A 27,415-nucleotide genomic window follows, 5' to 3' on the forward strand; every position below is an offset into this window, starting at 1 on the left:
TACAGACACAATAATTAACACAGTATTTCCTCCCCCCTCGCAGGAGCCCCTACTCTCCTGTCGACTGAACAGGGACCTCATATCTTTTTGCTCGCAATTTCCCCTGCTAACAGCTGAAGGATACTTTGAAGAACCTAATCAAAGAAACAGTGAGGGCAAAACCTACCAAACAGGAGGCAAAGCCAGCAAATGCCGAAAAGTAAATACTGCACACGAATACCTGAAGTATTTACTGAACATCTACTAAGCGAGAATTATGGATAAAGCAGGGGAGTGAAGCAGAGGTTGGTGACTGAGAGCTGATGAATGCATACATATAAAATGACAAAGACTTGCTTTCTACCTTCTAACTCGTTTTTGTTAAGCAAGGAAATCACTTTACTGTGAAACCCATCTGACGGTGCTAATGAGATTGCCCCCTACTCTGACATAGACTGTTCTCAGTCAGCAGAATTTGTAGAGTAGCTTCCACTCCATCTTTATTTATTTGGTAATTATATTACTGCTTAAGTCCATTAATAACCTGCAAATTAAGAGACTCTGTCTGCATTGGTGCTCCCATTCCCATTTTAAAGGTTTATTTACCTTTAGGATTATAAAAAAACAAGGTCAAAAGGCAGTTCTTAAAAGAAGTAGGTATATCTGGAAATGTTAAGAACCATAAGTACCATCGACCATTTTGCCAAATCATTAAACATCTCTTAGCCAGGTGTGTACTCAGGCAGGCTCTATAACAAGGTTTGCTTTCAAATAGACTAACCAAACAAAAGCTTGCCAGTAACTTCATTCCTCCCAAGGCAAGTTGGAAGTGTCCTTGGACCTGACACAGACAAATGTGTGTGTGTGTGTGTGTGTGTGTTGGGGGGGGGGGGCGCAGATGATGGCTGTCTTCCGGTTGTTTTGCCACATTAACAAAAGTTAAAGGACAGCGTAATCTGAATTGGAAAGAGAGACTTGATAATACGTGCGATGTGTTCATGTTCATGTGCACGTGCATGTGTCTGTGCAGTTTCAGGGGTCTTGGGGGAAATCAGTGATGGCAAGGCATCTGATGGCTCAGAGTCCCTCCTCCTCTCACAGCAGGTCCTCAGCCTGGTTTCATATCTGATCTCTAATCATGGCCACTAGCACTGTCCACACCAGTCACTTTCATCCTTGGTCATTCTCTGCAGGCCCATGATTCCTTGTTACACTGGGCTCCTATGATTTTAACCCCTCAAGAGACCACTGATCATCAAGGAAACACAGGGCCACTACACAGGCTTAATTAGAAATCATACCTTTCTCTCTTTCTGATATGAGATTTCTTTTTGTAGGGGAGTACTTCCCATTTGATGGCATGTGAATTTACTTTCCCAGACTCCTTGGGGATGTTATACTTCAGGGACTGTTTCACTTCTATTTGGTGGCTCAGCTAGAGGGTTTGGGATTGACACTTCCTGCTGCTTCATCTACTTTTCCACCAGCTGTGTATTGAATGTCTCTCTTCCATTTGTTTTTTTCAAGATTTTATTTATTTATTTGTAGAGAGAGGGAAAGGGAGGGAGAAAGAGAGGGAGAGAAACACTCATGTGTGGTTGCTTCTTGCACATTCCCAACTGGGGACCTGGCTGGCCCACAAGCAGGGCATGAGCTGTGACCAAGAATAGAACCATTGACCTTTCAGTTTGTGGGATAATGCCCAACGCACTGACCCACCCACGCTGGTCAGGGCTGACTTGGTTTTATCCATAGTATATTAACACAATTTAGTTGAGGCTTTCACTAAACTGGCCAACATGGCTTCATCCAGAGAAAATCAATTGTACCATTTAGCCACATTCATGCATTCAACAATTTCTTTTCCTTTTGAAAACTGATTATAAAGTTTCATGCAATGGCCATAAATCCCTTACACTATTCTTGACACTCCCCCAATTCTTATCATTATGCATAAGCCCCAGCAGCAAGTATAATTATTTATAGCATCGCTGTTGATAAAAGTCTCAGAGCCTAATGGCTCAGATGGGAAGCATCACAGGGTAGTAGACCTGGATAAATGAACCCTAGAATATATCCTTCCAACTACTAAGAAACAAACTGCCTGAAGTATCTCAAGTTATGGTAACCTTATAAGAATGTTTTACCTTTCCTCATTTTCATCTATCACCAGTTTGCCTGTAGCAATTTCCTAGTCAACACTAAGTCATGGGAAGGCCCTATTCTGGGTCCATTGCTTCAGTGGTCATGTAATATCACAGTTAAAATTTACATCTAAATCCCTCTTTGTGAGCCATGGGGATTGCACGAAGCTCTGGGGTGAGACAGGATCGGCAGCCTTGTCAGTCTATTGGCAAGAACCACCTAGTCTGTATCTAAGTGCAAGTGCTATTATAGTGAGCTTTGCTTCCTTTGGCTCCCATATGACAATTGATCTCTAAAACAACAGATCAGGCATGAAAGTAGATTGCTGATAGCTAAGAGCAAGAGAGAATGGAAAGACTCAGGGACCCTTTCTTGACCCACCCCAACTCATTGTCCACCTGTGCCCCCAGTAACACCAAATAAAACAAAACATAACCAGCTGTAACACTTTCAAGATATTGGTGAGTACTAGTGTTGTGACTGTGGTCATTTGCACAACTCAGCAGACATATTTTCCATTGTTTAAAAATCTTCTCACTGTGGAAAAACAAGTCAATGAATAACTGGACATGACACCTTGCGGATGGAGAAGAAGGAGTGCAGTATAATGAAAGGTGTTGGCCAGAACATTGGGGACTTCATTTACAGTTTTAGCTATAGGCTTTGGGAAACTAAAACAAACTTGTAATTCAATGGCACTAAATGATACTAGTAATGTGACTCTAAATGGGTAACTGCATTAAGTACTTTTATGTCCATGATCACATGTATTTCATTTGACAACTTATAAAGTGAGCAGGTCAGAAAATGTTTGATCATTATTTTTGCACATGAAGTATATGATGCTCAGAGGAGCTGATTTGCTCAAGGCCACAAGACTGGGAAGTGGCAGAGACAGAATTAAAACTCAGTTTGTTTGACTCTTTCGGTGAAATGCCCTTCCCTCTCTTCATGTCTCAAGCTTCAGCAGCCTAAGGGTAGGAAGGTATCATGTTCATCCATCAGATGGGATCTGCCTTTCACTGTTGATGACATGGAGTCCTTTACACTGAGGTCATAGTTTGAGGAAGTGATAGCTCAAGAAAGAAGGTTAGAAGGAGTCACTACAAGATCTCACCTGAGAATTTCAGGAATAGATATCTTACTGGGAAACAACTGGCAACATACGCGTCAATATCTGACTGGTGGGTTTTCAAAAGAGTGTAAAGGAAGTAGGTCTGGGTTGTTTCAGTTATAGAACATATTTCAGGAAAACTTCCATAATTTATTCTGGGAGTTGTTACCAACAGGGCAGTATCAGCAGATATATTACTGTACCCACATGTATTTTGATCTCCAAGCAGGACTGAGGAACCTTCCCATTAAAACGACTCCAGGACATTTCATCCCTCTATAAACTTTCTACTCATTCTTCAGCAGGCAATGTGATTTGTTCTAGAGCATGACAGTTTTGCAGATGTCACCCATGATAAAAGGCTAAACATAGAGTTCCTTCATTTGTTTTACCCTTTTCGTCAAACCAATGCATTAATGAATGTATGAATACATGTGACTATCAGCCCACATTTATGAAGGTTTCATTAGAAAATCTGAAGAACAGTTAAGCCATAGATGTGTTCTTCATCTTTCCTGTGCACATAGCTTGTTAGGAGTAGAGATATAAGGTTACACTTGTTTCCCTTAAAAAAAAGAATAAAAATCATTGGCTTAGAAATATTTTCTAGTTGCTTTTTAAAAATGCTTCATTGAAGTTTTTTTTCTTTTTTAAATTTATTCATTTTTCGAGAGAGAGAGAGGGTGGGAGAGAGAAAACCATCAAAGTGCTGTTCCACTTATTTATGTACACATTGCTTGATTCATATATATGCCCTGAGTGGGGATTGAACCTACAAACTTGGTGTATCAGGACAATGCTCTAACCAACTGAGTTATGTGGCCAGGACTTCTAATTGCAGTTTTCTTTTGAATCATTGTGGGTTTTTTTGCCTTCAGATTGTAAAGTAAATGTAGGGAGGTAATATTTGGTGCAGAGACTCATGGGGTCCACAACTGTGAAGTCTTAATGCTTCACTGCAGTACTGCTGGGGAGAGGTGACTATTGGGGGAGGGGGAAGATAGCTGCTTTCCCTCACAACACCATAGCAGGGACAACTAGCAAAAAGGACCTACCTAGGCATGGATTTCACCATTATCCTCACTCCCAGCCAAAGAACAACTGGCAAGGTTTCTGTCCAGTTCCCAGACATGGACAGACAGAAAGTTTCTTGAGGGCATACATTTTCGCAAGGAGCATTTGTTTAATATCGGCAAGAAAGAGCATTGGGTTTTAATATTGGTTCAAGTCTTAAGCCCAAGGTGTGTTTTTTAATATCCCCTCCTCAGCCTACCACCAACTAGGCAAAGCCCCCCTTTTCCCCATGAAACAACAAGGAATGTTTCTATCTTCTACAGTCCATTTCCACTTTCCTCTTCCAAAGAAATAGGCTTTCACAGCATCCAAGATTACTTTGTCCTGCCTTTGGCCCAGCATGAGCCAAGATTATCGTTTTTAAAAACATACCTCGCAGTTATAAAGATATTAGGCTTACCAAAATGTTCTGTCTGTGCCCAAAGAATAGTGCAAGCTGGAGCAAGAACAGGTATAAGGAGGACAAGGAGTGAGGGAGTGGTAATGCAGGTATCTCTAAGATAAGTATTTTTATGCTGTGAGTTGATTTGTGAGTGTATGTTTTAATTGTGTTTCTGACAGCAGGTGTGCATACCTACATGAGTACATGTACATGCATGCATGCATACTCATGTGTGTGTGTGTGTTTCTGTGTGGATGAGAATGGGGATTTGGTGGAGATGGTGCCTAAGATGCTTAGTCATCATGTGTTGGCTTAGTCATTATGTGTTGGCCAGGGATACCTGGCTAGAATTTGCAAAGCTTCTCAGGGAACAGCCCCAGCCAAAGTGTTAGGAGTAGCCAGTTTCCCAAACAGCTCACAGTAACAGTTTTCATAAGGCCAACAACGAGAAACAATGTTAATGGTAGCCTGGCAGCAAGGCATTCAGCTTATTGCACTAAGTCCATCATGGACAATCTGTCTTGGGAAGGGAGTCTTAAAATGGGTGTTCACTGCCAAAAAAATCTCTCATGGGCTAAATTCAATCATTCCAGAAAACATGCACCAAGAGATTCAAGAAAGCCAAAGGGCTTCCAGAGATGTTGGAATAGTAATAATAGTCTTCTGGTTGTTATAAGTATTGGTACAGCTAAATAGGTTCCAAAGCCCTCTCACACTCATTATCACATTCGGTTTACAGAGTAACTGAAGGAGATAGGCAAGGATGATTCTCCCATTTTACAGATGGGGAAACGAAGGCTCAGAGCCACTACATAATGTGCTCAAGGTCCCACTGTTAGTAAGTGTGCTAGGACTAGAAACCAAATGTCCTCATCTATTATATGGATAACTGGGTTATGGACCTATTCCGTGCTTCCTAGAATAGTTAGCTCACTGTGGCATGATTTAATGGATTCTTAGATGTTTGAAGAATGAAGCCTAAATGCCATAAGTACTCAATTAGAAGGCAGTAAGGGCTGCAAAAGAGATCATCTAATGATCTTCTTCTCACGACCTTCGATTCAGTAGGTCTGGGATGGCATCTGAGATTTTGCACTTTTAACAAACTCCCAGATGATACAGATGCTGCTGGTCCATGGACCCCACTTGGAGCAACAAGGGGTCAGGGAGTAATGCTGAGTGTTGGCTACCTAGTTTTAATTGCCAGTCATAGGTCTTAAACAAGCAAAAACCAATGAGGCAATTCTAACCTACATCTTTTTTTGGTCTTTTAAAAAGTTATTTATTTATAGACAGAGGGCAAGGGAGGGATAAAGAGAAGGAGAGAAACATCGATGTGTGGCTGCCTTTCATGTGTCCCCTACTGGGAACCTGGCTGGAAACCCAGGCATGTGCCCTGACTTGGAATCAAACCAACGACCCCCCCCCCCTTTGGCTCGCAGGCACACACTCAATCTATAGAGCCACACCAGCCTGGGCTAATCTACATCTTCAGACTCTTAGAGCTTCCAATGTTCAGTAGCATTATCAGCAGCAGCAGCAGCAGAAGCCGAAGCAGACCAGTTACTTTAATAGAAGATGCTATGTTTTGAGTGCTTGCTAGGTGCCAGGTATGTGCCAAATGCTTTGCCTGGATTATTTTATTTAATCAGAACCCTGTAAAATGGGCTGAGGGAGATAAAGTAACCGACCAAAAGGGAAACACATTAGCCTTGATACTAAGAAGTGCAAGGAAAAAGTTAAGCTATAAGCATGGGGAAGACATCATGTCATAGTCATCTCACCAACAATGAAATTCAACACTCAGAAAGAAGGGGCAGACCCTAAGAATTCCGTGTTAAATTTAGAAATAAGAATTATAGAAAAAGAGAGCACTTTAGAAGCTTTGGTATGAAGAGTTTTAAAAGTGAATAGAGCCCAGAAAGTGTGGAAACTGCTCAGAACTTACTAGTGTCCTACTGCAGAAGTGTGTGGAAGGCCAAGTGTAGGCAGCCCACAGTGAGGAGTCTAGCTTGCCTCATTGGAAAAGTCAAAGGGGCAAGAGTAGGGAAAATGAGATCTTTTTGAAAGGGGAAATAGCTCAGGGGAAAAAAGCTGGGAACCTGCAAGGTCAAAAGGAAACTCAAACGATGTCCCTAAAAGACTCCAATAAGTACTAGAGCCAAATAAATGAACACAATCACAGGTTGCTGGCACTTGACGGGTCTGAAAAAATTGTTTGGCCATTCTCTTTATTTTACAAATGGAGAAACTGACTTTTAACAAGAGGAAGGGGCTTGACCTAAGACATATGAGAGTTGGAAGCAAAGCCAGGTAGAGAAACTAAGTGTCCTGCACTCCCTCTGGTGCATCAAAAGAAGGGAAAAAATGAGCCAGGAACGAGCCAGTAGGACCACTTGCTGGCTATGGTGCAAAAAGTCTGTTCAGGGACAAAAGGGACAGAAGAGAGTCAGAACACATTTTGAGCCCCTTTATTTTCATTCCCAAATTGTTCTTGGGAGGAAAGAATTGGGAAGTTCCAAATGAGATGATGGTAAACGAACTCAGTGTTCCAAGTCTGGTTGACTAAATAGATGTTGATGAATCACCAGGGCCAGATGGCATCTACCCAGATTTTGAGTAAAATTATATAATAGCTAAGCAAATTGTATAGCCTGTAGTTCCAAGTAGCTAGTGTGTCATGAGGCAGCCAGATTGTCAATGAGTCTTCCTCTCCATGAGAAACATTTTAAAGGAGACCCAAGGAATTCAGGCTGGTAAGACCACTGAACATGCCAGGCAAGTGTAACCTATTGGGAACAACGTATCTTTTCCCCCCCTGTGAATTAAATTAACTACCATTTGTGTAGTGTTTTACAGTTTAGAAAGCACTTAGGTTTAATTATGCCTAACTAACTGACTAGAATTCTTGGAGAGAATAAATGTGCATGTGGACAAAGGGAAACCAGTGGATGAAATCTATTTCTATTTTGAAAAGGTCCTAGACAAGGTCTTGTACCAAAAAGTTGAGTCACCGCCCTGGCTGGTGTAGCTCAGTGGATTGAGCACAGGCCTGTAAACCACATGATCACAGTTCGATTCCCAGTCAGGGCACATGCCTGGGTTGCAGGCCAGTTCCCAGCAGGGGACTCACGAGAGGCAACCATACATTGATACTTCCCTCCTTCTCTCCTTCCCTTCCCCTCTAAAGATAAATAAATGAAATCTAAAAAAAACCAAGTTAAGTCACCAAGGAATTGTGGAGCAGTGTTTTGAAATGGATAGGGAAGTAGCTTATAGGCAGGAAAGCAAGAGGAGGGATAAGCGGGAACTTTTTTTTTTTGAGAAGTGTGAACAGTGGTGAGCCTTAGGGGTCAGTGCTGGGACCAGTTTTGGCGAATCACCTGAACAACCTTCAGATGACCAAAATCTTTTTTGGGTAGCAAAATGCAAAGCGGATTTCAGTATTTTATTATTGCCTTGATGAACAGAGCAAGAAGGATCAGAGTCGAGTTGTTCAAAGAGTGGCCTCTGAAATCTCGCTGCCTGGCTCTAAATCCTGACTCTGCCCTTAAAGACTGCACGGTCTTCAGCAAGTTGCTCTACCTCTCCCAGCATAAATTTTCTGTTCTGTAGAGTGGAAATAATAATACCCTGTAGTTCATGGAGGTGTTGTGCAAGTCATATGAGGCAATGCACATAAAGCAGCTGGAGATGTGGAATGGTAGCTCAGGAGAATAGGTAAGACGGAAGGTTAATGAATGTACGAGTTGTCCCCATACTTGTGTAACAGTTGAATAATGTTCATTGCAGTACTACCCACAATAGCGAACAGGTGAAAACAACTTCAAAGTTCATCAGTGGATAAATAGATGAAAACAATCACAGTACATACATACAGTGAAGTATTAATCAGCCTTAAAAAAGAAGGAAATAAAAAAAGAAGGAAATCCTATAATATACTGACTACATCATAAGTAAACCATGAGGACATGCTCAGTGAAATAAGCCAGTCACAGAAGGGCAAATACTACATGAGTCCATTTTTTTCTGATGGGAAAAAATACTTTTCTGAGGGACCTAAAGTAGCCAAATTCACAGATGCAGGAGGTAAAACTGTGATGCCAGGGTTGGGGAAGGGGGAAAAGGGGAGTTACTGTTCAATAGCCATAGAATTTCAGCCATATGAAATGAAAAAGTTCCAAAGATCTGTTTTATAATTTGCATCTAACTAACAATACTGTACTGTGCACTTAAAAACTTCTTAAGAGAAAGATCTTACATTAGATTTGGGGGGGGGGGGTCAAAGCACAAAAAGGAAAAGCAATCATAAAAAAATTACAAGAGCCAAAGCAAATGAGATCTGTGTTTTCTGTGGAGAAGAGAAAAAAGACAGAAGCTTAAGAAGAAACCTCTGGATAATACCCAGTTTCAGGGAAAGATTAGGAAGAACCAGTGAAGGAATGAGGCTGAAGGAGGAAGATGAGTGTGTATGGCCTTAGAGGTCATGGGTGGCAGGATTTCAAGAAATCTGTGCACTGAAGAGGGAGGAGCATGGCACTGGAAGTCTCAAGAGTCAAATTAGATAAGTCTCATTTCTTCCATTTAGATAAGTCTCATTTCTTCCCAGTTTTCTTATCTGCAAAATGGAAACACTTATCCATAAGAGAGTACTTTGTAAACTGAGAAAATGAATACAAATATGAGGGGTTTTTTTGTCATTGTTGCTGTTGTTTTGCCTTCTTGACCTCAGCAGCTTGATTTTATTTTTTCTCTATTGCTGTTTTTATGTAACTCTGCAGTTATGTGCCATAGCCTGTCAATGTGAGAATACTTGTAAGAAAACAAAACAAATATGATGTTCTGAGAGGGTCAGCTGATACCTCTCCCTTAAAAAGGTACCCCATCATTGGTTTTCAGTAAATTCCCAAGATTTCATTTGTTTTATAATCAAAAAGAACCAAGGAAATACCCAATGTGAAAAAGCCAACTGATCATGTCAGTTCATTTTAGACAATGAAAACCATGAAGTTAACCTTTTAACCTACCCAGGTCCAGAGATTTTTTTTAAAAAAAAGGTTACCTGAAAACTTCATTTTCTAGAGCATAGTCTTTCCTTAAAGAGTTGATGGCATTGTGCATTGCAGGGATTTATGGGAGTTACAGAGAACGAAGTCAATCAGTTTTTAATTCCCAAGCATCACCATATTAGCCCAGATTTGAGCTGGCACTAATCAGTTACCTGCAAGGAAGCGGAGCTGATTCTTCACTTTCATCATTCCATCACCAGAGCCTCCGATGCACTCATCTTCATCATCGCCGCAGTCTCCACTTTCAAGCCCTTCTTCATCAAGGGTTTTCTCCAGAACTCTACCTTTGGGCACAGACATGGTTCTCAGGAGCTGAAAGAAAACAGACAGAAATGTAGCAGCTCTTCCTATTTCTTGGGCAGGTCTAAAACAGTGTGAAATTAACAGGAGACATTAAAATGCTGAATGAATTACACGAAAGCTTTGAAAAACCATTTTCAAATTTAAATAGATGGAGACTTCTTATACACTTTGGAGTGTCACACTCCTGGACCTTTCTAAGGCATTTCATATGATTCTCTATTCCTCTACTTACACCGGAGTGAATATTGCATAAGACCTTTCCATGCCACAGTGTGTAGGCTCCTGAAAGCGTCCAGAGGAGAACTCACTGATGAGGAACTTCACACATCATAGGCAAAGCATATTAATAGGCTGAGAGTACACCGAGACCAGCAAAGAGCTTTATGTAAACCCCTTCTAATATAGTTACATTTCCTAAATTAAAACAATACATACTTCTACCAAATGAAGAGAATAGCAGTGAACTTTATATATACTTTAAATAAATACTTACAATCAATTGTCACGCACCATGCCTTCATCACTAGAAAAACTTGTAAAATAGCTCCCTCTTCCACAATTTCAATAAGATACTTTGAAATTCACTTTGCTTGTTTGGGAGATAATATGCCTACTTAGAGGCATGTTTGCCTTGCTGGTCAATGTCTGGCTTTTCAGTCACATTGTCCAGGACTTTCTTATGTTATGGTGACTTCCACCTCCCGAAAGTCCTTCCACTCACACAGAAGGCCAGCTCAAAGCACAAGTGGTCTCTGAGGGCAGTTCCATTTTATTTTTCTGCACCATCTCTCTCTAAAGTTGTATTCCAATATCCTCTATTTCTGTTCTGGCTTCTGCCCCACCAGCCCTTTTTAGTCCTAAATCTCAGTTCCACCTCCTATTTTTAAATAACAGTCAACAAAAGATGCTGGATATACTTAACCTGATATTTTTTTGTGACTGTGAAAGAAATATCCAGAAAAAAATGCTTCATACATAGCATGTCTTCGTTTCTGTGGTTTCTATTGTCTGAGTTTATTGTCACTGCAAAATACACCTTTATGCTCTCTACTTGCGCTTTAGCTGCTGTGCCAATAATCACTTGGAGCAAGCTACATACCACAGAGAAATTTGACTCTTATTTTTTAAGCAAAGAAAGAAAAGTCCAAATAGTTCTTTCCTGCCCAACAATCTCTAATGGTGTTGGAGAAGCCAACCCACCTACCATCTGCCACTCCAGCACCATCTCTACCCTGCTGCTCTAATGCACCCCTTCCTGAACCCACCCCCATCCTCTACCATTCATCCTATAAATCTAAGTGCATACTATAGACCCATAGGCTAAGATAAGGTAGACCAGAGTTTCTCAAAATTTTGGTGTCAGGACCCCTTTATATGCTTAAAGAAAGATTTTATTATTTCTTTTTAGAGGGGAGAAGGGAGGGAGAAAGAGAGGGAAACATCTGTGTGGTTGCCTCTCATGCTCCCCCTACTGGGGACCTGGCCTTCCACCCAGTCAGGCATCTGCCCTGACTAGGAGTCAATATAGATATAACTTGTATAGATATAATATGTACAAATTATATCTATCCGCATTTATCACTTTAAAAGTTAAAACTGAAAATTTAAAAACTATTTAAAAGCTAATTTAAACATAATAATAATAAAACCATGATGCGTTAGCATTAGTAATGTTTTCAACAAAAATACAAATTTATTTTCTTTGACATAAGACAGCTGGAAGGAAAGGTGTCATTCTTTTACATTTTTGCAAATCTCTTTAATGTCCAGCTTGGTATGATAGCTGAATTATCATATCTACTTCTCCATTCAATCTACTGCTTTATGTAGTTTTGATTGAAACATTTTAAGAAAATCCAGCCTTTCAAAATATGTCATGGAAAAAGAGAGAAATATTTTAGTACCCTCTTCAGGTAATTGTGGATCTTTTTCACTGATACTATAAGAAAACTCAAGTGGAAAAGGTTAGTTGCAATGTAGAATATGAAACCATATAAGTAAACTTCTCATGTTCTGTTACATTGAAATTCATTGGTATGTTTGGAACTTTAAATGGACCTTTTACCCAGTTTGCATCATTACACATGGGATATCTGGAAAAACTTTGTCAACTGAGCTATGCAAGTATCGCGAAGGTCAACAGCTTGCATTATATGATATCAAAATTTGTACTTATTAAAATCAGCTATAATCTCATTAAGAAAGTTTTTATTATTGGGAAACCTCGAAGCTCTGGTAGAAGATAAAAATTTTCCAAAATTTTATTTATTTTCTTGAAAGTTTGAATTGTATCGTGGGCAACAAATACTGTCAGTTTTTCCTTTAACTGACAGGCTCTCTTGTTTATTTTGAAGAAAATGTCTAGCAAACACTCAAGTCTGTATAACTATAGTTTGTCAGTCACAATCTCAAATGAAAATAGTGTTTCATGGAAAAAGAGACTACTTTAGCCCGAAGGTTACATAATCCCACAAGTACTTTTTTTTTTTTTTTGGTCATCAGCACAGGTTACAGTAGAAATACCGTAAATTACTTCACATTTCATAACAGAGTATTTTGGGGAAGTATACTCAAGGGTTAAAGTTTAATAAATTAATCATTTTTACTGTTTCAACAATGGCATTCTTTTGTTAAATTTTATTTTACTTGTTGTCCAACTACAGTTTTCTGTCTATTACTCCCATCCTAGCCCACTCCCCAGTGCTCCCCACCTCCCTCCCATTTCCACCCCCCTTAGTTTTTGTCCATGTGTCCTTTATATTTGTTCCTGTAAGCCCTTCCCCTTTTCCCCTGAAATTCCCTCCCCTCCCTCCTCTGGTCACTGTCAGCCTGTTCTCTATTTCAGCGTCTTTGGTTTTATTTTGCTTGCTTGTTTGTTTTCTTGTTTAGGTTCTTGTTAAAGGTGAGATCATATGGTATTTGTCTTTCACCACCTGGCTTATTTCACTCAGCATAATGCTTTCCAGTTCCATCTATGCTGTTGCAAAGGGTAGGAGCTCCTTCTTTCTTTCTGCTGCATAGAATTCCATTGTGTAACTGTGCCATAGTCTTTTGATCCATCCATTTACTGATGGGCACCTGGGTTGCTTCCAATACTTCTTAAGTAAAATGGCCTTTTATTTCCAGTGATGTGTGTGCTGTTGAAGAATACAAAGACCACTAGTCCAGCTGGGTGCTACTGCCTTGATTCATACTGTGGTACTGACAGTTGGACTCACCATTGCTCTTGCACCATCAGCTCAAATATCAACCCAGTGAAAAGGCATATAACATCTTGCTATTTTTTGTAAGTTATTTTGACCCTGTGGATCCCTGAGTTTCGTGGATTACCAGGGTCCATAAGCCATTCTTTGGGTACTGCTAATTTAGACTATAACATCACTTTAGGTGACCAAAACATCCTTATCTCCTTCTTTTACCATCATTTCTTATGAGAAATTGCTGTCAACATAAGCCTTTTAGGTTAATTTTAAAAAATACACCCTTCATATATGTCATAGATTATCTAAATTAGAATTGTTTGTATAAGGGGTTTGTGGTTACATATAGATTAGTGAACTTGTTATTTATTTTTAGATTTTATTTATTTATTTTTAGAGAGAAGGAGGGAGAAAGAGAGGGAGAGAAACATCAGTGTGTGGTTGCCTCTTGAGCACCCACCCCTGGAGTCCTGGCTCACAACCCAGACATGTGCCCTGACTGGGAATGAAATGAGTGACCCTTTGGTTCATAGGCCAGCGCTCAATCCACTGAGCCACACCACTCAGGGCTGAACTAGCTATTTCTTAAGCACATTTCATATCTGTGCCTCTCATTAATCCCTTCAGCAAACATTAATTGAGCACCTAATAGGAGCTATTTTTGCTCCTGTCTATTAAAAACACTACATTCTTTCAAATCAAGTTCAAATGTCACTTCTTTAATAAAGTCCCCCTGGCTACTACAGATGGTTATTATAGTTTTCCCTTTCCTTCTTCCACTACTGCTCCCTTTATCTGTAACTCCTAAATAGCTCTTTATGTATGCAGCCTGGTATTTTTTTGTGCATGAGACATCGCTTCACTACCATACTGAGCTACCTGGGTCGGGGGTGTGTGTGTCTTATTTATCTTTGAACCTCATAACATTTAAAGCAGTGTCTTACACATAGTAGGCACTCAACAAATGTGCTATTGAACTGAAGCAAAATAAAGTGGCTTGGTAGCTTCCATTTTTTAAAAAGCTACTTCCACAAACTCATGAATAAAAGAGAAAGCCAAAGCACAGATTAATTATACCAGAACTTGTGAATGAATAGCTAAATCCTTTTAGATGACCCTGGCTAAGATCTGCAGCTAATCTTTAAGAGGCCATTTTCCAACCTTGTGTATAATGCCCTCAGTATTCTCTGGTAGCGCAGTTTTTTAAAAGTGCAATTAAAAAAACTTTAAAACTTTGCCATTGAGATAACTTCTTTCATTCTTAAATTACTCCCATTTTTAGAGACAACCTCAGCATTGAAGGATTATAGCATACTTTCAAATCATTTTACACAGACAGCTGCTGATGAGCCTAACCTTCACACATCAACAAAAAAATCCAAACCTAGAAAGCTATTGTTAATGTAAAAGTCTTCTTTAAGAACAGTCTGATGCTCCAGAATGTGGAAAGAAGGGTAATCTGTCAGAGATGGGAAATTGCCAGCAAGGACTGTGGATTTAATGTGGTCTGGAATTTGGAACAGAAATCAAATCAGCTAATTACAATTCACAATATTGACCTTTTTGTTCCCTATCTCACTCTTTACAATGTCTTCCAGACTGAACATTCGCTTTATAAAAAGAAAGTTACAAGGGCCTTGCACACAAAATCAGGTAACTTTAGGTGCCTAATGCTTTTGAATAACTGGCATTTTCAAAGGATACTACCCTATTAGCTTTTTAAAAGCCAAGGTTCAGAATAATTATTATCAATGTAAAAAAAACACAGGTCTGATTATTTCACCCCCAACCCCTCTATAAACCTGACATTTCTTTTTTTTTAAATAAATATTTTATTTATTTATCTTTAGAGGGGAAGGGAAGGAGAGAAGGAGAGAAATGTCAATGTACGGTTGCCTCTTGTTCGTCCCCTGCTGGGAACTGGCCTGCAACCCAGGCATGTGCCCTGACTGGGAATTGAACCGCGACCGTGTGGTTTGCAGGCCCACGCTCAACCCACTGAGCTACTCCAGCCAGGACTAAACCTGACATTCCTGCCATACATGGTTGGGCGTGCCTTAGTGGGCAGGCCTTTCACGGCCCAGCTTTTTCTGCAGCTACTCCTCTCCTTGAAACTCTCATAGAGCCACAAGAGACTATCACAGTTGCTTACATATGCAATCAATTTTTATTTCATACTTTACTATGTTAGTTATATGTGTCAATTTAACATAAAAAGGTGAAAGGAAAGAGAAATGGGGGAACTGAGTTCTCGAACTGTAATAAACAACATTTGTATTTTCAAAGGTAGGTATGTATGTATGGTTTTTTTTTTTTTTGCCTACATTTTTACATAGTTGAACTTGGACTTTAGAATCAGACTGAGTTTGGAATTCTGGTTTTTCCACTTACTAACTTTTTTCCACTTATTAACTTGGCTGCTTAATTTCCCTAAACTTCAATATCCTTCATCTGTAAAATGAGGAAAATAATGCCTGCTTCATAGAATTGTTGTAATGAAGAAATGTGGTAAATGTAAAACGTTAAATGTGATAAAACACTTAGCTCTTTTGTTTCTATAAAGAAATATGGAATATCAGGAGCATTCACATAACTTTTTCTATATTTTGGATTATTTCCTTAGTTTCCTTTTAGTAGAATTACTGGGTCAAACAGTATACACTTTTTTATACACCTTGGAAGTGAATCTCTAATTTTGTAATAATCACCTTGGATGACTGATAAAAACTCAAGGTGCCTGGCCCCACCCACAGAGCTTCTGATTTAGTAGGTCTGGGCTGAAGCACAGAAATCTGCATTTTTAACTTCATCTGCCCCTCCTTCTTATCATGAGCAAATCACAGACCACACTAGTAAGAAAGGCCACTTTCCAGAAACCATCTTTGTATAAGAGTCAGCTTAGCCCCATATGTGTTAGAATCCTTAACACATGTTCTTCAAACCATGTTTCAAAAAAGTAAATGCAACCTGATGATTTCCTTTTCTCTTAGATATGAACATCATAACCTTTTGCTTTGGAGTTAATGAAAATACTCATGTGTAAAGGTGATTGACTTTGTTTGATTAGAAAGGGAAATACTTGAAGTTAGCTTTGGAACAGGTGCTACAGTTGTACAATAAAAGGACACAAAAAGTCTGGAATAAATACTTAAGAAAATTAGAACCATAATGTAAGAGTAAAAAAAAAAGGCTTTTTAGAATTTAGCAATTTTATGTTCTTAAAACCGTAATAACCAAGATAACAAAAGATCTCTACATCATGGGACAATGTGATTTGGCCAAAGCTCTTTTTGTGCTTGGTTGACAGGAGAACAAAGATTAAAGGACACGCTGGCTGTTCTTAGGGGGATCAAATATGCTGAAATTAGACCAATGAGAGCAGCAGCTCTTGATCTGTCTATATGTTGTGAATAATGCATCTCTGGGAATTAACATGATTGTAAAGATATGAACCTATCAACCACACGTTGTGCTAGGGCTTAACATATGTTTTCTCATATAATCCTCAAGTCCTCACCGCCAATTTGTGTAACAGGGAAAACTGCCATGCCCATTTCCACGTCAAGGGAGGGTACTGAGGCTCAGAGAGGAGATTCAATCAAGTCACTAAGTGATGGAGACCTCATTAAAAATAAAGTCTTCTGGTCCCAAGTCCAGAGCACCTCAAGAAAAACATGGTGTCTTAGGTAAAGATATCAACTAATGGGTCCTTCATTTCATATTTTTGCCTTTTTGACTCCCTTGACCTGAGATAATTTCCAGTTCAATCTCAATGTTTCAGAAGTTAGGCATAAACTACCCCGATGAGAAGGCCTTTGGTTACTTATTTTGTGTGAGGCTGGATGGAGAATGACACACACTGGATGCCTCCTGCTTCTTTCCACAGCCTGCTCATCTACTGTGTCTTAAATAATCAAACTGTCTCATCATAAATGGGCTCATCTTGAAAAGCTTCAGTCACACTGGTTAGAACAGAATGAAAAATTCCATTACTGCTGCTACACAGCTAAGAGTTTTCTTGACTTTAAGCTCTTTAGAATTAAAAAAATAAAGAATAAGTAACAAAGTAGATCCTGAAAATATGAGGCTTGGTATGTTTTTTGAAGAGTTAGCTGGGTTTATCTCTTTTGACTACTCACATACCTCTGTCTAGGCATTTTTTAAATATCTGGAATGCAAATTACATTTTCAAGCTATTGAGCTGGGTTTACAAAACTGATTTTGAACTATCTGGATGCTCAGGTTTATACAACCTGCAAGGAATGCTTTGGGGGCCCGGCTTTGCATGTCTATGGTAGTGTAAATACATGCTTTACTGTTTGTATTTGAGTAGCATAAATTGATGGGAAACAAATGTGGTGGCTCCAATGCACTCCAGCTCTTTTGGAATGCATTATTATTTACACATTGTGTGCAAGCACAAGGCCTGGGGCACATGACCTCTGCTTCGTGTGTGCACACTTTCTTTGAACAAATGCACCAAACCACTGTCACAACTAATTGGAAACAATGGCAACTCCACACATTTCAGAGGAAGCCAGAACCCAAATGCATAGGGCTAGGATTAATGGCTACATATGCAGGTTTACATTGGAGAGGCAATAAACTATATATAACAGTTAAGAGTGTGAGCTTTGGAATCTCACCAGGATGGAATTGAATCTCTACCCAGGATATGTACTAGTTGTCTTAGTTTGGGCAAGTCAGTTAACCTGCCTGAGCTGCAGTTTCCTTATCTGTAAATTGGAGGATAATACTATTCATTAACTTCACAGGCTTGTTGAAGAATTAGATGAAATCGCACCATTGACACGTCCCAGTCCCAGGAATCCTTCTTTCAGAGAACTCTGGGCCCTGCCCCCACCAGACAGTGTGTGTCACGGTGTTTGGTACAGAGTCAATGTTCAATAATGTTCGTTAAATGGATGAATGAACAAATAAATAGAGTAATGTGTGTAAAGTGCTTAGCACATCGCTTGGGAAGGTAATCATTTCTCAGACATGTTAACTCCACTGCTGAAGATGACGATGATCACGAAGAAGAAAGGGAGGAGGAGGAGGAGGAGAAAGGAAGGGCAGTAGCAGCTACAGGAGCAGACATAAAGAGTTTATTACAAATTGCCTTGGAAGGCTAAACAAGTAATATTCCAAGGCCAAACACTGAGGCAGCAGGAAGAAGAGTCTGAGAAACCCTCTGGGTGACCCCAGTAAGATAAGGATCTACGCATTAAGTTCACCCACAGAGATGTCTAGGAAAGAGAAGTGAAGGGACTGGCTACAGGCTGTGCAGCCCTGTAGTATCAGTAAAAAGGGCACCCACACCAAGATATGGTCTTGTCTGAGCATCGCTTCCAATGTCAACCTCTTACCCACAGCACACACTTTTTCTACTACTTCCAGCTTCCCAATTTTTACTTTGTGTTTTTTAACGTAGCACTGAAACTTGTGAAAATAAGTCCTCCAAACTGAATAAATGTCGGGAGAGTAAAACAAGCCAGGATATGAGAGAAGCAAACTTGAAATGAAATTAAAATTATTTCAGTGTGGCTCCCTCTTAGTAGTAGAAATGGTTCTCTGTGGTTTTCAGAACCTACCCACTAACTTAAACTAAACAATTTATAGTATTACCAATAGCTTACAACTGTATAGAATTTTATTCTTTTCTTTTTTAAAACAAGATTTTATTTATTATTACAGGGAGAGGAAAGGAGGGAGAGAGGGAGAGAAACATCAATGTGTGGTTGCCTATCATGTACCCCCCCTACTGGGGACCTGGCCTCAACCCAGGCATGTGCCCTGACTGAGAGTTGAACCCACAACCCTTTGATTTGCAGCCCATGCTCAATCCACTGAACTACACCAACCATGGCTATTTTTTTCTAAGAAGATGCATAGCATGATGGTTAAAAGCTCATATTCCAGGGTAAGAAAAGTTATGTTCAAATCTAGATTCTATTACTAGCCCTTTGACTATGAATATGATATTCTTTAACCTCTCTAATTCTTATGTTCCTTGCCTATTAAAATGGGTATAATAATACCTGCACCTGTCTTTCACATTATATGATTGTGGGGATTGAATGAGGTGATCCATGTAAAGCACTGAACTTGGTATCTGGCAGTAAGTGGTCATACATGACTTGTTAATATCATATAGTAAAAACCATGTATTTATAAAACTTGAATCTCTGAAGGGGATGAACTTTAAAATTCTGGTGCCAGTTAACATTCCATTCTGGCCTAGGTAGGACTCACTCTGTGGAATGCTATAGGCTCTCAGTAAATCTTAGTTATTGTGTCATTATTATCAGCATTTTATTATTTTTATAATTAAAAGGATTTCCATATCACTTCTCTCATTGATGCACCCAGGACACCTGCAAGGCAATGGTGCAATTTTTATTAGTCTCATTTTATAAATAACAAAATTGGAGCTGAGGGAGAAGGGAGGCAGCATGCCCATTTTTAGCCTGAGAACTGTTTAAGGGTAACTACTGTGAGGTTGTTAGGATTTGGAATGAATGGGGCTGGGGACGAGGGCTTATGTATACTCCAGCATTAACTTGGAAAGGCCATGGCCTTGGGATAAGCATAGTGTCTGACACATAATAGGTCCTTGTAAAGTGCTTGGTAACTGAAAGAATGAATGAAACAATGGGTTAGCAGAATAAATAAGCAGTTTATTCACTGACTTGGGATTTCTCCCAATCTCTATCTCTTCAACCCTAGGCTGATATGTTACTGCTGTTGCTCTGGTATGGTAATAGTAGGTTCCTGCCTGGGAGCCCTAGCTATATTGTGGCTAGACAGCCAGACAGATGTTCAGATAGGCTGAGTGACAGACTGCCAGCATTCACTTTCTCAGGGCTACCCTGAGAGGCAGGTACCATAAACCCATTCAGTTGAGGGAGACTCCTCCTTTGATAAAGTGGAGTCAAGTCAAAGAGGAAGGCAGAAAATTGATCTTGTTAAGCAAATGAACCAACTAACCCATAGCGATGTGGCCAACCCATGCACTGAGTGGCTGAGTGAGGTTCCTAAGACCCACCTAATGAGCCTCTTCCAAACCTAGATGAGTAGTAATCTGTTAGAGTAGTCAGCCTGAGTGTGTTAATTCTGAGCTCTGTAAATACCCTCCTTTAGGGTCTCCAGCCTTACTAGAATAAATCTCAGTTTAAGGGGCCATAAGGTCCACATAGTATAGTTCCAATTATAAGGCTGGAGTCAAGGCTGGCCTGGCCTCAAGAAGCTTGCCAAGTCCTACCTTGTCAGGTGTGGCAGCAAAATGCAAACACAGCTAGGTACTCTTGCAGAATACCAAGTCCAATTTCCCTCTGAAGGCATCTGATCTTGGCTACCACCATCACTGAAGATCAGTGACTTTATCCTTGTGTCAGTTCTAAATCATTGGGGAAAGCCACAAGGACAAAATACAACGTTTTCTGAAAAAAGAACTTACTTCAAAGACATCTGTTAAACTCCACAGCACTGCACAGTTTCCAAAAGAATCACCTCAGTTTGATGGGGGCCACTGACAAAGGGCAATGGTCCCAGGGTAAAAGTGTATCAAGATATTACATAGTCCCTCACAGAACTGAGGTTACACAGACATGATCTGAACATTTATTATTGCACTAGTGTGTAAAGCTGATTCATTCCAAATAGATATCTTGTGGTTATACTTTTGGGAAATGAGAATTCTTGCCTCTAAAAATAACCTCTGTGTATGAACCACAGCAACCATGTCATCATACATAGGGCTTGAAGAGTCAGCCTCAGTGACTGGAGGGTGAGGGTGCACTATTCATATGTAAGTCTTCTGGCCCACCAAGGATTAGTGAGATGCCTCTAGTTTCCCTGTCAAAGTTCCCTTCCTCTGAACACTAGGTCTAGATTAGAATTTGTAAATAGGTTCTCAGTGAAAATAGTTTTCTTTTTCTGGTATACTCTTTGAAAATGATGAATTTTAAAATATGTTTCAGATAATTAAGACTACATTGTAGTATTCTGAGGTAAAATAAATGACCTGGTGCATCTGGTACAAATAAAATAGCTGGGACTTGATGAAAAACTACATTCTGAATTTCTAGTTATTTCCTTGGAGGTAACAGAGCTTCAAATGTTTCCGATTCTAGGTTTTAGGCTATGATCCTAAAGGGAAAATGGCCTCCCACAGGAAACAGGATATATGAGTTAAAATTATTATAATATTCATATCTAATCACATACTTTCAAAGGTTGAAATAGAAGAAGCAAAAGAATCATGTTCTTATATTCTCTTTAGCCTCACTCCTTAACAGAAGATTATCTTAAGAAATGCTTGGGTAACTCTTTTAAATATGAAAAATTGGATGTCTCCTAAAAACAGTACTTTGTTTGGTAAATACGGCATTAAAGATGTTAGAACAATTAGCTCTTTCTCAATCCACCATGTATAGATTTTTTAGCACTTTGGTCACAGAAAACAACTGGAGCATTGGAATTTTATGAGGGGCATTGGCCACCCTAATTACATGCCACAGCTACCAAATAATTAAGTACTTCTGTATTGTGATGTAGTTTTCTTTTCTGTACCTTGAGTGGTCCAACAGTGGATAAAGGAATGTGTCATGGAACTACTGGTATTCTCCAATAGCAAAAGAATTCAAGTCCTGCCTTTTGGTAACCATTTAGGACACTGAAGGAAAATCACTGAACACTGTAGTTCAACTCGAGCTTGGCCTTTTTTAACAACTTGAATATATTCTCTATCTTGTTGGAATTCCATATTAGGCAAAATTGTCATTTAACAAAGTTCACAGTCATTTTACATCTCGTTGTTGATATTGGTGATCATTTTTCCAATTTTAGTTTAGTAGATTCTAGTTACAGAAATTCTAGTTGTAGAATTGTCTGCTGGGTTGGTTGTACTTATACACATATTCTGAATATTCTGTTTGTTCATCATACTTATGGATAAAGTTTATGGTAATTTTCATCTTTGAAGAAATCAACTTGCATGCCCTTGCTAGATGCATCAGGGAAGAAGATGATGGGGAAGCAGAGAACTTACTTCCTACTAGATGATATCCAATGTGAGAAATAGAGATATTAAATGTATTGAGCACCAGAAGTGCTCAGTATCATATTCAACATCTTACTAAAGGAATTCTGTTGTAGACTTAGAATGGTGAGATAGAAAAAGCCTGGAGATCACATGATCCAATCCATTCATTTTACAGATGAGCATAGCAAGCCCACATAGACAATAGTAGAGCTTTTCAACCACCTAATCCGAAAGATGACACAAGCCAGCTTTCTGTCTAATCCTTAGGGATATCACAAAAGAACCAGCTGAGGGAAGTTAAGAGAGAGGCAAAGGGACTTGAGAGTTGCAAAATGCCTTAAGTCCAGGAGGAGGACAATGGCGTTCTTCTTTCTGGTTCTTAGCCAAACTTGGTCAAATCACAGATCAGGAGGAGGACAACACAGCTCCTTGAAGCATGAGGCAGCCAGTTTCCAGGTTGTCATGGGTAATTGGTAGCAATAGAACATGGAGCTTGCTCTCAAGAAATATATAGCCTACAAGGAGTTCCTTTCTAGATGGTGTGGAAAAGTAGTGGGATAAAGCCTTCTAGAGTCCTCATCTTGTCCACTCCTGATCAGGTGGATAAATCAGACTGCCACAGTATAGTTACTTCCTTATTTTCTTCCAGTGATCTCTTCCTGTCAATTCTCAAGCAATTCCAGCTGAAAATATGGTAGTGAGGCATAACCATACTGAAATCCTAGCATTTGCATTCAGTTAAACATAATTTATTTTTGTTTCTTACTCTCTTTACTTACAAACATTTAAGCAATTGATCAGTTTTGTTAAAACAAACGGTGAATTACTAAGTTATGGTTGCTTTCAATTAAATCGACACTTCAAATATGTTGCTGTCCCAAAGATGAAATTTGGTGGGCTGGTTATAATTTAAACATCTTTAAATAGCAACTCTATTTAAGGACTACCCTGACATTTCAGATGGTTGACATCTTGTGTTTTCATGTTTCCAGAGTCAAGAACATAGTACAGTGTAATCATCAGTAAAGTTTGGTACAATGATTCTACAAATCTGAACTAAATTTCAGCATCACCATCTATGAGTTGGCAGTGCAGACACCTTCTACTATAAGTGCACTACGCCCAACATCAGGAATAGAGTGCCCGGCAAATTCACACACTTAGGCGTTCACATTTTTGCATATGTCTTAATTAGTGGAAAGCAAACAAATAACTGACTTAATAAGTATTATAAAACCTGGAGGGCCACAGGGGTTTGCTGAAGGCTTCTGTGACTGTTGCCCAAGTCTTTCTCCTTTCCCAAACATGTCCCTGTTCCACCCCATCCAAGCCTAATGTCTGTTTCTTATTCTAAATATACCAGCTAGAAATAAAATTTATTTTTCCGTCAATTCAACTGGGAAAATAGTTTCTTCACTTTTATCATTAAGAAAATATCATCTTCATGCAGGCCAAGCCTGCATACTTAGAAACATTGCTTTGCTTTTAGAGAAGCACACCAATTCACTGCATTTCTTTCTGAAATTTCACTTTCTAGCTCTATGTTAAATAATAACACAAGCCCATTATTTCTCACAGCTCTGTGTTGAAAGTCAAAGACAATTAGAGAATCATGAAAACACTGAGAGAAGCAACTCATCATATGAGTATAGAAATAAAACTCAATTTTTACTCCTTAATCACCTCTCCTCTTTACCCATTCTCCCCCATACCTTCCTCCCATCGGGCAACTATCAACACACTCTCTGTATCCATGATACTGTCTCTGTTCTTCTTGTTTGCTTACTTTGTTTTTTTAGAGTCAATTGTTGATAGATATGCACTTGTTGCCATTTAGTTTTTCATAGTTTTGATCTTCTTTTTCTTAACTACCTTTAACATTTCATATAATAATGGTTTCATGATGATGAACTCCTTTAATTTTTTCTTGTTGGGGAAGCTCTTTATCTGCCCTTCTATTCTAAATAATAGCTTTGGTGGGTAGAGTAATACTGGCTGTAAGTTTCTGCTTTTCATGACTTTCGATATTTTTTGCCAGTCCCTTCTAGTCTGCAAAGTTTCTTTTGAGAAATCAGCGGACAGTATTATGGGAATTCCCCATGTATGTAACTAACTGCTTTTCCCTTGCTGCTTTTAAGATTCTTTTTATCGTTTAACCTTTAGCACTTTAATTATGATGTATTTTGGAGTGGGCCCCTGTGCATCCATTTTGTTTGGAGCTCTCTGAGCTTCTAAGGGACCAAATTAGGGAAGTTTTCTTTTATTATTTTTTTCTCAAATAGATTTCTAAATTCTTGTTCTTTCTCTTCTCCTCGCACCCTTATGATGTGAACATTGGATTGCTTGCCGTTGTTCCAGAGGCTGCTGCCATAATCCTCATTTTTGGGGGGGGGGTGATTCTTTTTTCTTTTTGTTGTTCTGATTGGTTGTTTTTTGCATCTTTATGTTCCAAATCATTGATTTGATTCTTGGCTTCATTCACTCTATTGTTTCCTTGTAAATTGTTCTTTATGTCACTTAGTGTAGCCTTTATTTTTGACTGGGTCTTTTTAATGCTATTGAGTCCTCTGTAAGTTCCTTGAGCATCCTTATAACCAGTGTTTGGAACTGTGCACCTGACAGATTGTTCATCTCCATTTTGTTTAGCTGTTTTTCTGGAGTTTTGATCTGTTCTTTCAATAGGTAGTTACAGAATAGCCATGGGGATGTAAAGTACAGTATAGGAAAGGGAGTAGCCAAAGAACCTATGCATAACCCATGGACATGAACAATGGTGGGGGCACTGCATGAGGGAGTGCGGGGTGCTGCATGGGGAGGCTAAAAGGGGGGAAATTAGGACAACTATAATAGCATAATCAATAAAATATAATTTTTTAAAAAAGACTCAATAAGATTAACAGCTGAATTCTCATCAGAAACTCAGAATCCCAGAAACCAGTGGGATAACATATTTAAACCAGTAAAAGGGGAAAAAACTGTCAACAAAGAATTTGGCAAATTTGTTCTTCAAAAATGAAGGTGAAATTAAGATATTCACAGATAAACAAAAGCTGAGGAAATTTGCCACTATTAGACATGCACTATAATAAATGCTGAAGGGAGTCCTTTATGTAGAAATGTGAGGACACTCGAATATAACCCAAAGACATAGGAAGAAATGAAATGTACCAGTAAAGATAACTATATAGGTAATTATTTTTATTGTATTTTTGCTTAGTAAATCTTTTCTCTGAATGGTTTCAAAGGACAAATGCATAAAGCAATAATTAGAAATATATGTAGATGTGCTTATAATGCAGAAAGATATAAGTTGTATGAAATAATTGCACAAAAGTGGGGAGAGGGAGCAAAATGATATAGCAGAAATGTTTTATATATTACTGAAAATAAGTTGGCATTGATCAAAACTAGATTGCTATAAATTAAGATGTCAATTGTAACTCACAGGGTCACTACTAAGGAAATAAGTTTAAAAATATAATAAAACAAATGACCAGGGAATTAAATGACAAACTAGAAAACAAATATTTAATGCAAAAAGGGTATTAATGGAGAAACAGATGGAAAAAAAGGAAAATATGACAGAAAACAAATGACAAAAGGATAGATGTAAATCCTATCATATCAGTAATGACATTAAATGTAAATTGATTAAACTCTTGAATCTGAAGGCATAGATCTAATTATATGCTGCTTATAAGATACACTTCACATTCAAAGACAAAAATTGATTGAAAGTAAGAGATAGGAAAAACTAACCCATGCAAACAATAACTAAAAAAGAGTTAAAGTGACTATACTTACATCAGATAACCTATATTTTAAGACAAAATTGGTACCATAGAAAAAGTTCATTTTTAATGAATAAGAGTCAGTACATCAATGATTTTTTATATGCACCTAGCAACAGAGCTTGAAAAGACATGAAGCAAAACTGACTTTAAATTTTTTAAAAAAGCAATTTAAAAGTAATAACTGAAGTCATCAATACCCCATTTTCAATAATAGATAAAACAAACAGAAGATCAATAGGGAATAAAAGACTTAAGCAACACTATAAACTAGTTGGTGCTGGGGAAACTGAATGTTCACATGCATAAGAATAATTTTGTATCACTACCTTACACCATATTAAAAAATTAACTCAAAGTAGACCAAAGGCCAAAATAGAAAAGTTAAAACTATTAAAATTTTGAAGGCAAAACATAGAGATAAATCTTTGTAAATCTGAGTTAGGTAAAAACATAAGTGACAAAAGAAAAAATTGATAAATTGGATTTCATCAAAATGAAAAACATTTTTGCATAAAAAATGCCATCTAAAAAGTAAAAGGACATTCCACAAATTGAAAAAAAGTCAAACTGCATATTTTATGGTGGTTAGCATTCAGTGGTTGCCAGAGGCTGGAGATAGGAGAATGGGGAGTGACTGCTAATGGTTATGCGGTCTCTTTTGAAAGTGATGAAAATATTCTGAAATTACACAGTGATGATGGTCACAAAACTTGATCAATAGACTAATAACCACCGAATTATACATTTTTATTGGGTGAATTTTATGGTATGTGTATTTTACCTCAATAAAAAGAGAAAAAAGGAACCAACAAATTGGAAAGAATTTGCAACTTCAAATTTAGAACTAAACTTCCTTATTGTTTGGTATTTAAAAAGTCATTGAAAAATTGTACTTTTTAAAGATATGATATGGTATTCCCTCCTGTGAAAAGACATTTTCTTGGAATAATTTTTAAAAAGAACCTTTATTTTATTTTTCTATTTAAACTTGCCTGCAAACAGTTATGCCAGCACATCAATTATCTTATTACACTGTCTCAGTGGTCTTAATCTTCCACAAGAATCTTGCACAGATTTGCTTTCAGTACTCATTCAGACCATGGAAAGTGAATCATTCAAGAAGGGCCATCAAGGAGAAGCAATGTAGTCATTTCTGATGTAACAAAGACCTACAGAATTTTAGCACATGAAGAAGCACTGGGAAAAAGAAAGACTTCAGTAAATATTCTCATGTGGCTAAATTCCTGAGGTGGAAAATCAAAATGACTCCTAAACCATAAATAATATGTTGGAAGGTCACGGTTTCTTG

General features: G+C 38.5%; 1 protein-coding gene across 1 annotated transcript in view; it reads right to left on the minus strand.

The window, feature by feature from the left end:
• Nucleotides 1-27,415, minus strand: part of GPC3 (glypican 3) — a 435,757-nt gene that overhangs the window by 42,172 nt on the left and 366,170 nt on the right. The window contains exon 7 of the mRNA XM_037046045.1: nucleotides 9,916-10,075. Within this exon, the coding sequence (XP_036901940.1) occupies nucleotides 9,916-10,075 (160 nt within the window). The remainder of the gene's footprint in view (nucleotides 1-9,915; nucleotides 10,076-27,415) is intronic.

This window comes from Sturnira hondurensis, unplaced genomic scaffold (assembly GCF_014824575.4).
Source record: "Sturnira hondurensis isolate 20B ecotype Veracruz unplaced genomic scaffold, ASM1482457v3 Scaffold0004786, whole genome shotgun sequence".
Classification (NCBI taxonomy): Eukaryota; Metazoa; Chordata; class Mammalia; order Chiroptera; family Phyllostomidae; genus Sturnira; species Sturnira hondurensis.